At 35.5% G+C, this 13,790-nt stretch overlaps 2 protein-coding genes across 3 annotated transcripts; both read right to left on the bottom strand.

The window, feature by feature from the left end:
- Positions 1-1,895: 1,895 nt before the first annotated feature.
- LOC122043295 (probable steroid-binding protein 3) lies at positions 1,896-4,463 on the bottom strand. Its single transcript, XM_042603858.1, has 2 exons — positions 3,993-4,463; positions 1,896-2,260 (listed from the first exon to the last, which is right to left on the bottom strand). The coding sequence occupies exons 1-2, from the start codon at positions 4,313-4,315 to the stop codon at positions 2,008-2,010; spliced, it is 576 nt and encodes a 191-aa protein (XP_042459792.1). The 5' UTR covers positions 4,316-4,463; the 3' UTR covers positions 1,896-2,007.
- A 5,444-nt stretch (positions 4,464-9,907) lies between these two features.
- Positions 9,908-12,998, bottom strand: LOC122043294 (guanylate kinase 2, chloroplastic/mitochondrial-like). 2 transcript variants are annotated; one of them, XM_042603856.1, is made up of 4 exons: positions 12,661-12,998; positions 12,364-12,498; positions 10,858-11,049; positions 9,908-10,505 (listed from the first exon to the last, which is right to left on the bottom strand). In XM_042603856.1, exons 1-4 carry the CDS (start codon positions 12,883-12,885, stop codon positions 10,167-10,169), a joined length of 891 nt encoding a protein of 296 aa, XP_042459790.1. In that variant the 5' UTR covers positions 12,886-12,998; the 3' UTR covers positions 9,908-10,166. The 2 variants fall into 2 exon arrangements, with proteins under 2 accessions (XP_042459790.1, XP_042459791.1); XM_042603857.1 differs by having other exon boundaries at positions 12,364-12,495; positions 12,661-12,996.
- Between the last annotated feature and the right edge of the window lie 792 nt (positions 12,999-13,790).

The raw sequence follows: 13,790 nt of genomic DNA, 5'->3' as shown, positions 1-13,790 counted from the left end.
GCAAAAAGGAAATGACACAAGTAATTTTTTACTTGGTTCGGAGCTTGTGTCGACTTCTATTTCAAGGCTTGCACACAAGGGTGCTTTTGATGGGCAATCACTAATAATTCGAAATGTAAATTACAAAACAAGTACAGGAATTATTAGAGAATGAAAGAGCCGATAATAAAAAAAACTACAAAGAAACTAGGAATTTGTCGGAGAGCTTTAGCAGCGTCGCAAAAGCGCAGAAGAGCAGATCGTGAGTTGTTTTGTTGTTATCTTGAGCGTTAACCTTTACCCTCCTTATATAGGAGGTTCGGGACGTCTGGAACCTCCAGGGCACCCTGAATATGACGTAGTCGACCCAACCAGGATGCTCCATGTGGCGAAATAATGTTGGGGATATATTTTGCATTCCGAGCGCCCGGATCCCTCTTGGGCGCTCGAACCTCCGGGCGCCCGGATCCCTTCCGGGCGCTTGGAACACTTTTTTCCAGAAATCCCTTCTCCTGCACAAAAGAGTTAGTCCGAGGCAAAATGCAAATAATATAATCTTGCAAAACAAAGTGTTAGAACAGTTCAACATTAACAAGCAGAGTATTAGCTAGATTTCGTTTCCTCGAGACCAGAATCTAGTCACGATCTCGACTTAGAGATCCGAAATGGGTCTAAGTCGGATCGACGGCTAATGTTCCCTTCCTGGAAACGCGTCCTCACAGTCACTCTTCTCCAGTGACTTACCTTTACTTACCTGCCAGACGTCCGATCAACCCTTCGATTCGTCTGGACTTCGTGTCAGCTACCCGGTCAGCCCGTCGACCTAGCTGAGCTTCCCTGCAACACTGAGTTAGCACAGTATTAACAGAATTAAAGTATAACCTAGGGTTACCTCCTAGGGTTGCCTAGCTTCACTCACTAGGGTCTGTCTTTACTCACCAGGATTTCCTCCACAAAGCTTCACTCACTAGGGTCTGTCTTTACTCACCAGGACTTCCTACACAAAGTTTCACTCACTAGGATCTGTCTTTACTCACCAGGACTTCCTCCTTCTAGCTTCACTCACTAGGGTTCGGCTTAACTCACTGGGACTTCCACCACCTAGCTTCACTCACTATGATCTGACTTCACTCACCGAGACTTCCACCACTTAGTTTCATTCATTAGGGTCTCGCTTCACTCATCGGGACTTCCATTTTACCTAATGACTAAACTTCTCTTTTCTAAACATCAAGTCCTGTTTGGGTCAATGCTTGATCATATTGTCAAATATCGAAATCCTAGAAGTCAATTGTACTAACAAATATGACCGCCGTGACTATCGTGTAGAGGAAGAGGAGGATCTTAGTGATGTCAAAGAAGAAGCTTCCTATCGAATATACTGCATCGATCACCAGGCAATGGAGATGAAAGTTAGCGATTGGAGCCGGGAAGGATGGGTCGGCGGCACTCTCATCGTCTATTTACTTACGTTCATGCTATTCTCGAATCGTAGGGGCTTGAAGTGAACGATCCAAAAGAGCTAGTTAACAGATACAAAGTAAATATTGTTATCATTCTTGAACCAAGAGTTCGCGAAGTCGCGGTTGACAGAGTCGAACGAGCTTTTCTGCACTGTGCCACTACTGATTGTTCTAACATCTCTGAATGCCGTGAATGCCTGTGGGTGATTTTAATGACATTGCTAGCAATGAAAAACAGGAGCAGCGGTGGTGAATTTGGCCCTGGAATGCAGCTTTCCGACAGAGGTTTGCCCAAGAGGACGAAAGTTAACTCAGAAGATTGTTGGATCCATTGAGCAGCTACACTAGCAGAGTGGCTTGCTTATGACCTCACGGTTAGGCTATCGCAATCTAGTGGTTGCTACTAGCCATAAGATTACAGTGGCCATTTAACTATTAAAGAAGAAAATCATCAAAATGAAAATAGATAAAAGATTATATTAAAATTTAGATCTTTCCCAGGTTTTCTGTCTGCAAAAGCTCCATTTCTCTCCATGCTTGCAAATTTCATTTACATTTAAGATACTCAGTCCTCGTCCCTTTTTATTTCCTTCCTGCTTTCATCTTCGTCTTTAGAGTTTCCAGCAACAACGTTTCCAACTTTCACATATTTCTCCTTGAACTTCTCCTCCCAGTCATGCAGGACTTCTAGCTCAGCTTCACTAAGATCACTCAGGTCACTATTGAGATCGCGAGGGTCGAAAGACATAAGAGCCAGGGCTCGGCTTGTTTCCCTTCCGGCAAAGAAAGCATAAGGTCCACCAGGACCATAAAACAACCTTAAGGAAGAGAAAACCAAGTATAAATAGTTGAACACTACAATCGAAACCTGATTGATGGATTCTATAAAAGTTTTTAGTGCATTATTTGGATACTTGGCTCTTCAATGAAAGATGTAGGAAGAGATTCAGCCCTAGAAAACTTGATATACTCAATCTAGAAAACATTAATTCAAATAATTGCAATATCAATGGCCTACCAAACATGTGTTTGTTAGAAAAAGAGTATTATCTCTTGATGAAACACCGTAGGCCAAAATAAAAATAAAAAGAGAAATTCACAGAACAGCATATTTTTGGTAATCAGATCAACCGAACAACTTTGCAACTTCAAAAAAGAGGACATAAAAGGAATAAATCTCTATATGAAAGGTTGGGCTTCCAATTCACCAAGAGGTTGCCTCAGTGAGTTGTGTATAGTAAACAAGCGGCAAAGAAATAATTGAATCATTGCTTATAGATAGAATGAACATTTAAAGACATAGCTATCATAATTGATTGCTTAGGTTCGAAGAGTAATTCATTGTAGAACTAAAGAATAACAGATGGAACAAGTGAATAAATACCAGAGATGCTCATACTATGCTAAAAACTTGTGCATACTACATATGACTCTTTTTGGATTGGACTAATCTGACATTTCACAGAGAAAAATTGTTTAGCATGTAAAGGTTTATCACATACTTGAAATTCATGTGAATAAGATCAATTATAAACAATATATATCAGTCTAAAGTTTACAATTGATGGTATACAAATAAAAGGACTCTCTCTATTAGGTATTGTAGATATCATTTTAAGTTTAAAAAAAAACAAAAACTAGTAAAAGTGATCGTTGGATACTTGGATGAAAGACACGTCTGAAGAATCGACTTGGCCAACTTGAGGCAGCATGTATTCGAGTGAAAAAGAATTGAAGCAATTGAAAGTAGTTGGATCTGTTGCTGACCATGTGAAACTCAGAAGTGAGAAACTCATTGGACAGGCAGTCACTCCAAGGACCTATAAAAGGCAAAAGACTCCAACCATTTGACACAAAATGAACCTTATGCATGGCAGCAAACAATTATATAGCTTGGCCACTCTCTATCTCATTTTGGAACATCTTAAACCTTAACCTCATGTAACTCCATCTCAACCCATTAACTAATTCGTCTAGCCTAAGCTCCATTTTACGCCTCAATTCCTCGTCTCATCCAAGCCTTCAACCCCTAAGATAACTCGAATCCAATACCCTCACTCACCCATTTCAACTGAACTGGACTCAACTCAGGTAGATGCCACTTGACTTGATCCCAACAAGTGTGATTCCACCCTGCTTAAGTGCTTAACTACCTCTAACCAGGTTTGCTATCAAGGTCAAATTACCAAGTATAATCTACTGTAAAATTACCACAACACCTGAAAGTGTGAGTATACAAAGAGTTCCCTTGATGCATAAAAACTCCCAAGTTCCAAGAGCATTGACTTGGATCATGCTAAAATGTCATCATCTTACTTCATTTAGCCATTCTGTCTCAGTATTAAAGAGTATAACTGCAAGATCCACAGAGCAAGCACCAACTTCACTAGATAACTAACAGAGGCAAACAAAAAGGATAAGGAAATGTTTGATTAATTTCTGTATATGCCAAATTGTTGCCTTCCTATCGTTGTCGAGAAATATAGAGCTAGAGTTTTGACAAGCAAATCGAAAGGGGAAAAAAGGAGTTCATCTTACGAAACAGGGTACCTTCCAATAGAGACGTCGTAAACCTGACCCTTGATCGCCACCAAGAGGGGTTTGTTGGGGTCGGATCCGTCGTACGCCTTCAGGTCCTCCAAGGTGATGTCCCCCAGTTGGACAGGTTGGGGCGGCGGCGAGAACCCCTCCGGCGGCGGAGGCATCTGCGGGGCGAGAGATCTCTTGGCGGCGGATTCTTCGTCAGGGTAGACGAAGAAGGCGGAGACGAGGCGGTAAGCGCCGACCATGAGGGCGACGATGGTGAAGAAGGCGGCGGGGGACAGGCCCGTGTAGGAGTCGATCGCCGCCGCCAGCGACGAGAAGAACGCCATGGCGAAAGAGAGAGCCGAAGACGAGGCGCGACGCGACTCGAAGTGGGAGTAGGTGAGGCGTGGGAGTTGAGCCTAGGAGATGGATGGAAAGGTCAAGGGTGTGAGATTTTGTAAGCGGGAAGCAAGAGAGAGAGAGAGAAAAAATAACCAGGTCATCGCCATTACCTGAAAATCGAATGGTACATATCTCTCGGTGACAATTAAACATTCGCCATATGATCTCTTGGGATGAAAATTTAGCCCCTAGTATAGTACAATTATAGGATATTCATATTGTCATTCAGATATTCATAGTTTGAATCTCAATTATGATAAATTTATAGAAATTTTTTCTTCAAATAAAACACTTAATTAAAAAATATTGAGCTCCTGGGTTGTCCGCTACGAGTACTTCCCGATTTACTCTAACGGCTAGTGAGAATTTTCGTGGGGCCGGGTCGATCACCCCAGGTTCGACGTTACCTAGCCTGGTTAATCATTTATTTTTCTTAGGATGAAAATTTAGCGTGTTCGAATATATCTCCCTTTTTATCTTACTATCTACATTAATTAATTAGTAGTCATCCATAGTTTAACTTCTCCATATTAACTTAGTGATGGATTAACAAGGATATTGAGACAAACGAATCATCTTTTTACCACATACTCTCGGGACGGGAAGCTAGAGAAAGATGGAACAGAGGGCAAATAAGCCTTGCACATCATTTATAGGCAAAGCTTTCTTTATAGTCAATTTACTTAGGAGAGCGGAAATTAAAATTAAAATTTTAAAAAAAATTTCAGCATTGAAAAAATTTTCGTCGTTTACTTTATTAAAATTTTCAGATGAAAAAAAATGCAATGCATCAACGGATAATTTTGAAATCAAAATTGATCATCTTAAAATCGGATGGAAAACAACGGATGAGAAAAAAAAATGATGCATGTATCCCTTTTCATTTACAAAATTACATCATATACTAAAAAAGATGCATGTATCCTTTTTAAGTCACAAAATTACATCATGTACCTAAAAATGACGCATATATATTTTTTTATTTATAAAATTACATTGTATGTATTCACCTTCCTCTATCAAGATAAAAGCATGTAAAAGAAAGGATTTCTTTACCCTTTCTTCCTCTTCCTCTTCCTCTGAAGATAACTTTTTATCATAATTTTTTTTTTCCCTTTCTCAGCCATCTTTAGAGTAAACATAACATTACCCTTTGGAAAGGAGATGGAATAGGTGATAATATAAAAAGTTCATCAGTCCCCCTATACTTTACATACATTGGATTATTGTAAGTTCTATAAATTTTTAGACAAAAATAACAAAACGAACGCCTCAAATTACCCTTCTATAATCTTTTCCTAAAACTAGTAGAAGCTACAAATTAACTGCTAAAAAAAACACACACATATAGATACATTTGATCATGATTTAAATGTAACAAATATCATAAAATCTATACATTTATTTTACTCATTAAAATACTATTTTAACTAATTTTTCACTTAAAAAAAGAGTAAAATTAAAATAATATAAAGTTTATCGTAAAACTAACAACTAACTTCTATATATTATAAAAATTGACAACTAGTTTCTACATATTAATTTTTACACAATCTATGATCATCAAATAATGCCTATTTAAAATATAAAAATATCATAAAGTTCCCATAATTTATTTTACTAGCTAAAATATTATTTTAATTGATTTATCATTTGAAAAAGCACAATCAAAATATACAACATTATTATTGTATAAACTAACAATTAGATTTACAATTAAAAAAGCTAATTACTAATTTTTATGGAACGAATAATCAAATAATATAAAAATATTTTTGACAGCCCGTATTAAATGGAATACACATTCGACTTTAATTAAATTGTAACACTCATATGATGATTTGACAACTGATCAAAGCTTTTTAAATTTTTGTCCTAATTTTTTTTTGGGCATAATAAGGGTATTCATAACTTTTTCAAATTCATAAAAATACTTATAGAATTTATTTATTTATAATCTAAATTCAGATTTTATCCGATTAATCCGAAATAAATCGAAAACATAACTTATACCTACTAAAAAATACTCAATATTCATAAATAGAATTCAAACATTGATTTTTTATTATTCTTTGGAGTTTGGAATACTTTAACTCAACACTCTCGTAGAAGCATCATTAGAAGTTTACATATACTAGCTATTATGCATGCGTATTACATGAGCTAGGTCCAGGGCCGGCTTAAAGTTTTACAGGGCCCTAGGCGAAGGGAAAAAAAAGCTTTTAATAATATTTTTTTAAAAAAATATTTTTTTATCCTTTTTTTTATTTAGACTTGGGATCGACAACGACGTATTTAAATTTTTTAAATAATTAGATTTAAAAATTCACACAATGTAATTATAATTTGATAATATTTCAAACTTCGACTATTATTGACATAAATATATAAGAAAATTCTCATACAATTATTAATAATCTATATTTAGGTTCATAGTTCATTCATTCCATAATTTATTTATGCAAAACAATAAAGAACATTTCAAAGAAAAGAAAGCGAAAAAAATATTATCGAGTGAAATAGGAAAATGATGTCTTCTTATAGAACTAATGATAAGAGAGGAAAAAAATACATAGACACTAATGAGATAATGAATAGATGATGAACTAATTATAAAATGAGATGAAAAAAAAATGAGATAATGAATATATTTATTTATTTTTTCTTTCATATAACTTATCTTTCCTTATTCTCTCTCATTATATTTTCTCTCTCATCATAGTTTCTCTCTCATCATTTTATCACACACTTTCTCTCTCCTTAATTTCTCCTATCACACTCTCTTTCATCTTTTTTCTCATTACACTTTCTCTCTCATCATACTTTCTCTCTCCTCAATCTATTCCATCGCACTCTCTTCCTTCTTTTGTTTCTCATCACACTTTCTCTCTCCTCAATCTCTCCCATCACACTCTCTTTTCTCTTTTTTCTCAACACACTTTCTCTCTCATCACACTTTCTCTCTCCTCAATCTCTCTTATCACACTTACTCCTTTTTTCCTCAACGCACTTTCTCTCTCATCATACTTTCTCTCTCCTCAATCTCTCTTATCACACTTACTCCTTTTTTCCTCAACACACTTTCTCTCTCATCATACTTTCTCTCTCCTCAATCTCTCCCATCATATTCACTGTTCTTTTTTCTCTCACCATACTTTCTCTCTCCTCAATCTCTCTCATCACACTCTCTCTCCTCATTTTTTCTCACTATATTTTCTCTCTCTTCATCCTCTCTTATCATACTTTCTCTCACATCATATTTTCTCTCATCATGCTCTCTCCAATCACACTCTCTTTTTTCATTTTCTCTCATCACACTTTCTCTCTCTTCATTCTTTCTTATCACACTTTCTCTCTCATAATACTTTCTCTCTCATCATTCTCTTTCATCATATTTTTCTCTCACATTCATCTTTCTCTGACATCTAATTTTTTCTCTTATTTTCCTTTAAGGGTAAAAAAGAAAACTTTGATTTATTCCGATAGAAGATAAACAACTAACCAAACATTGCTTTTAAAAGTGATATACATGCTCATACCCATTCCCATTCCACAATACAATGATTCTCATTCCGATTCCTATTCCTAGGAAAGAACCAAACGCCCCCTTAGATATAAGGTCTTAAATAGTTATATTGTAGCTCTAGATATAATTTTTGCATCAAAATATAATAATTATAATTAATATGTAATTAAATGTAGTTGTCATTGGAATTAATTGAAGTGCACTATAAAAATAGAAACAACAAAATCTGAAATAAAATCGATTGCATTGGAAGCTAGCAAAATCTAAAGAGCACTAGAACGGAATTCGAAGCAAGTCCAATCTAGAGCAAAATCTGCACGCATAATGCAACGGGGAACTAGACAATATAACTATTAAATGTAAATATTAAATAATAAATTTATTCTTTAATTAATAATGGGCCCTAATAAAATTGGGACCCTAGGCATAGGCCTTAATGCCTTATGCCTTGAGCCGGGCCTGGCTAGGTCCCTTATACTAAATGGGGTAATGTAAGGACTAAGGAGTGACCTGAGAGGAGAAGAAGTGCCCCTACTTTTATTTTTTTTTTAGCGGAGTAAAATTCTAATAATTTTATAATTTTATATGCCTCTAGAGCTACTTACATAAAAATTAAAGTGGAGCAATTGCCCCACCAAAACTATAATGACTCTGTCCCTTATTGCGTGTGTAATATAATATATGAACACATACGGATAACGAACTCTCCTTTATAAAAAAATTAATTTAATTCTTTATATTATATATTAAATTGATAAGAACAAATATTACACTTAAATTTAGTAAAAAAAACATCCTATAAATTGAATAAAGGTGCATCAGACCTATGCAATAATAATCTTAGCCAAAAAGCTAAGAAAAATATACTTTCTAACATCGCTAAACCAAGGTATTAATAGAAATTTCTTTGCTCACAGAGTTGCCAATTATAAGATGTGAGATTTGGACAACAAACGAATCAAATCGGCTCGAAAAATATTCGATTCATATTCGAATTTATCAAATTCGAGCCGAACTCGAATATGTTCAAACTTTTTTTCGAGCCGAACTCGAGCCCAAATTATATTGTTCGAGCCGCTCGCGATCCTTAATATTTACTAATATAAGTTAAATATATATTAAATAAATAAATTTCGAATCTTTCGAACCTATTTTCGAATAATAATTCGAATAGTTCACAAACATATTCAAATATTTCGAGCCGAATTCAAACCCGAGCCCTAATTCAAACCGAACTCGAATCAAACATTTTGAATTTTTCGAGCTTCGAATCGAGCTCGAACTTAAATATACATATTTCGAACCGAATTCGAGCCTTAAATTTTTCTACAAATTCGGCTCGATTCGATTCGTTTACACCCCTATGTGAGATTAAAGAAAACTCTAAGTTTTTTATTGATTAACAAGACAAATTCTCAATAAAATACCGTAGCTGAGTCTCAAACTATAAATTCCTAATTAATTAATAAGAATTTTTTTTAATAATATGCTACAGTTGAATTTCAAACTCTAGATCATTGATTGATTAATGAAAACAATTCTAACAATACACCTCCAGTTGAGTCTTGAATTCTAGATTCCTGATTGATACGTTTGAGAATTACTAATAAACTTTAAAATTATTTTTAAAGTGAAAAGAATAATAAGATATGTATATAATTTTATTTTGAACTTCACTAAAATCAATATTTTAGTTAGTATATCTTCTTAATAAAATAGTAAGATATAAATGTTTGAACATAGACGACGTTTCTCTGGATTTGTCTATCAATAAATTTGGAGCACATATTCATTCCATTTAAAATTCGAATCTAACAAGTGAGGCTACCAATAGAGCTTATTTTAATATTCGGTGAAATTGTTACGCCCAACTTAGTGATGAAAGAAAATGAAATATAGTAAACCAGGATCATGCAAATACTGACCTTTAGAGCCCGTTTGGGTGATAATTGATAATACTTGTTTTCTACTAGCAACATGATGACTTTAGCTTCGCAATTGATACAACAGATCAGAAAAATGGAAATAATTGCATCATAACAACAAAATCTCCACCCTTTTTGTTCCAAAAACAAATTTGAGGTAAAAAAAAAGAAAGAAAAAGGATAAGGATGTTTTGGTTGATAAGTTATAAGTGCTCGAACTCAAAGAAAAGAGCAAGTTACTCTGAGAGTTTACACCGGCAAACGATACCTATAGTCGAATTGCACAGAAAGTAAAATCAAATATGCAAGGGAAAGAAGGTAATGCTTACCTCTTGAAGAACTGGACTAGATTTCGACTTTTCGCTGCGAAACGCTGGCCTTCTCTGCGTCGATGATGGATTCTACAAGTTCAACTGCACCATCAAGTTTCCCCTCCGCATTGACGACCACATAGTCGAATTTCTTCATGTGCTTCACCTCCTCTCTGGCTGTGGCAATTCTTACAAAGAGCATTTCGGGCGATTCTGTATCACGAGCAACGAGTCTGTTCACGAGTGCAGCTTCACTCTCTGCGACCAGAAAGATGAAGACTGCTGATTTTCCTAGTATTGATCTCAGAGTCGCAGCGCCTTGTATGTCCACTCTCAACACAATGTCAAAACCTTTCGCCATGTATTCTCGAATCTAGATGAAGATTTATTGAGATGTCATAGAAGATAAAAACAAATCATATTGTTCCATTAACATATGCCATGAAATAATCACTGAAATAATGATGAAAATAAGAAAAGGAAATGTGCACAATGATAACTCTAGGCATCATAGCAGAAGAAAAGCCTTATAATGATTATGAAAGAGATAATTCCTCCTAAAATTTAAATTATAAGGATCTGTTTCTGTTTTCCTTTCAAGGAAAGATTGCCAACATTAATCATCTATAGTAAATCACACATTAGTACAATAATTCTATATGGCTGAAGTAATTGTTCGTGATAAGTGAATTAACATTCGATAAGAGCAAAATGTTTGTGCATACCTGCTGCTTCGGAATTCCCTTATAGTCACCATAAACCAGGGCATATTCTAACAGCTCATTCCTTTGAACCATCGATAAGAACTTCTCTTTTGTAACAAAAAAATAATCCTTTCCATCAACTTCACCAGGACGTTGTGCTCTGCTAGTTGCTGTGACAACAAAATGAATCCCCTCTCGAACTTCTTGTAGCCTCTATTAAGACGATAGTAAGTATGATCAGGCAGGCTTCGAAGAAAACAAAATCCTAACAGAAAGAATTATTACAGATGAAAGATGGAGTGTTCCTTCTTATCACCAGATAATCAAACAGAATACCCAACCCATAACACAAATAGCAGACACAATAATACAAGACTAACAAAACATGACAAAAGTTTGACAACATGACACAAGTTACATTATCAAATAAAAGTTTTTTGAAAATAAAAAAATCAATTCAATTTACAGAAAATATAAATTGAATTCAGGATACTAACTGATCTTTAATTGCATTTTGTTTTCTCAAAGAAAAAACTGATTTTATCTTGACAGCAATATTGACTCAAATGATACTATATGATTGTCTCACAGTAAACTACTGCCTCTCTTTTTTGGGTAATAAATCCCTTATATGATAGATCATCAAGATGGCTAACCACTTGGTTTTCATAACAAGTCTGTGGCGCAAGTGTCCTACTTTTAGATTTTTATTGGGTGATGCAACATTATGTGAAAATTACCCCCATTAAGTAGTAGCATTATGAGTATCAAACTTAATAGGTTGTCCACGATGAAGATTAAGCAAAATGACAATAGTGCAAGAGCCACCACAATAGAATTGACTCCATATTTAGCCTTCTGGTTCAGAACTAGGGGTCAAACAAAAATAAGTTAAATATTCTTTGCTCACTCAAGTAAGTTTGCATAAGGTAAAACATCTTCCTCTAACAAGATATATCATGAAATTGCATAAAGTAAACATCTTGCTAAAATGGTACTATATGATTGTCACACGATAATGAAAATTGCCTGCTCTTTTTAAGGTGTATATGGAGGATAAATCCTTCACATGATAGATCATTGAGGTGCCTAACCGTTTGGTATATTTTTAGGTTTTCGTTGGGTCATGCAACATTATTTGGAAAATTAGCCCCAAGTAACAGCATTATATAGAATTTAATAGGCTGTCCAATATGAAGATAACATTATATAGAATTATATAGCATTATATAGAATTTAGCCTTCTGGTTCAGAGCTAGTGGTCAAACAAAAAGAGTTAAATGTTCTTTGCTTACTCAAATGAGTTTGCATAAAGTAAACATCTTCCTCATAAGTCTCTAACAAGATGAGCGACCTTCTAAGATTCCACATATCTGTTGAGTGCAATAAATCAAGTAAAACAGTAGATTTTGTCAGACACACAGAGAAAGAAACATTTTAATCTAGAAAACGTCGGCATGGCACAAATTATGAATGTTCAAGTCAGGTTGGACAACCTTGACGTATGCAGCAAATATGACATATTACCTTAATTACTGCATCTTTGCCAACACCACTTGGTCCGCTGATAACAAGGATTAGGGGACTCGAAGGAGGAGATAAGGGATCTGAACTGAACGTCGAACCCAACGCTGCTTCAATCCCATTTATCATTTCCGCCTGCTGCAAAGCTCGGTTATCAATTTCATCAGTTCAACCAACACATAATCAAATCAGTCGATTATGATCTAGTTTCTGAGGATCATATAGAGGAATATAAGCATGAAAACCATGCCCTAAATGATGATTTAGAGGGAGAATGAAAGAAACAAATGAAAACGGGACCTTGGAAGCGGTTGGAGGAACAATAGGCAAGTCGGGCGGTCGCGGGGAGTCGCCGCCGGTGGCGGAAGAAGAGGCCCTGAGGACGGATCCAAAGCGCACCGTGTGCCGACAAGAAGGGAGGAACCATGGGGAGGTAGGACTGGCGATCGAGCGGGTAAGGAAGAGAGAGGGCGAGAAGCGGAGATGAGATCGAGAGAGGGACGAGAAGAGACTTCGGAGAAGCATCGAGAAGAGAAGATGATGACGTGTGAGAGAAAAAGGCGCCGGTATTCGGCTCGAGCGTTGTTCGTCTTCGTCCGTTCGAGCTTGCAACTTTCGCTGCCTACGCTTAAGCACGTGACCTGCAAGATTTACTTTTTAAAAAAATTGACAAAATTGAATATTAACATACAAACCAAAAGTTGACAAAGTTGAAGTTCCTTCGAACGTCTTTATCAATTATCCTATTTAAAATTTTATCTTAAATTTTAAATAAGATAATTACAAAAAAATTTACATCATTTATCTTATATATTCATTAAATTTAGATTAAATGACTAATAATTCTCTAAATTTAGAAAATAAAATCTTTATTCTAAAAATAAAATAATACGGCAATTTACCAAAACACGTACTACGATTAATGTATTTACCAAAAAACGCATCACAGTTTTGTATTTACCAAAAGGCGGAGTTTACCAAAATCAATCCCCAGATTACCCCTCTGGCTAACCTGGCAACCGCCTTTTTCAAACACATTTTTCCAAACATCCAAGCCGAAAGTAGAATAGAAAAATAATTTGTGGTTCGGATACACGTCTTCTCACCGTCTCTCTCCCTTCGTCCCTCTGTGTGGTGTTATAAACTTTGAAAGAAAAAAAAATATGAACCCTGCGCTTGCCATTACTGCTCGTGGTGGTTGGCGATTGCAATAGACCAGTTAGGTTTATGGCATAATTGCGTAAGAGTTGCTAGAGGAGACCAAGGACAAATTAAGTTAAGAAGGTTAGCCGAGAAAGACAAACTTCTTGCAAGAGGGAAATGAGTAGAAGCACACATTTAAAGATTTAGACATGTATGTATGGATTTTTTTACTGTAAAATAGGATAGTGAAGGTAAATAAAAAGTACACCATTTGTCTGTGAAGGGTG

The sequence above is a fragment of the Zingiber officinale genome, chromosome 2A (genome assembly GCF_018446385.1).
Source record: "Zingiber officinale cultivar Zhangliang chromosome 2A, Zo_v1.1, whole genome shotgun sequence".
Classification (NCBI taxonomy): Eukaryota; Viridiplantae; Streptophyta; class Magnoliopsida; order Zingiberales; family Zingiberaceae; genus Zingiber; species Zingiber officinale.
This window is presented reverse-complemented; position numbering and strand designations above follow the sequence as displayed.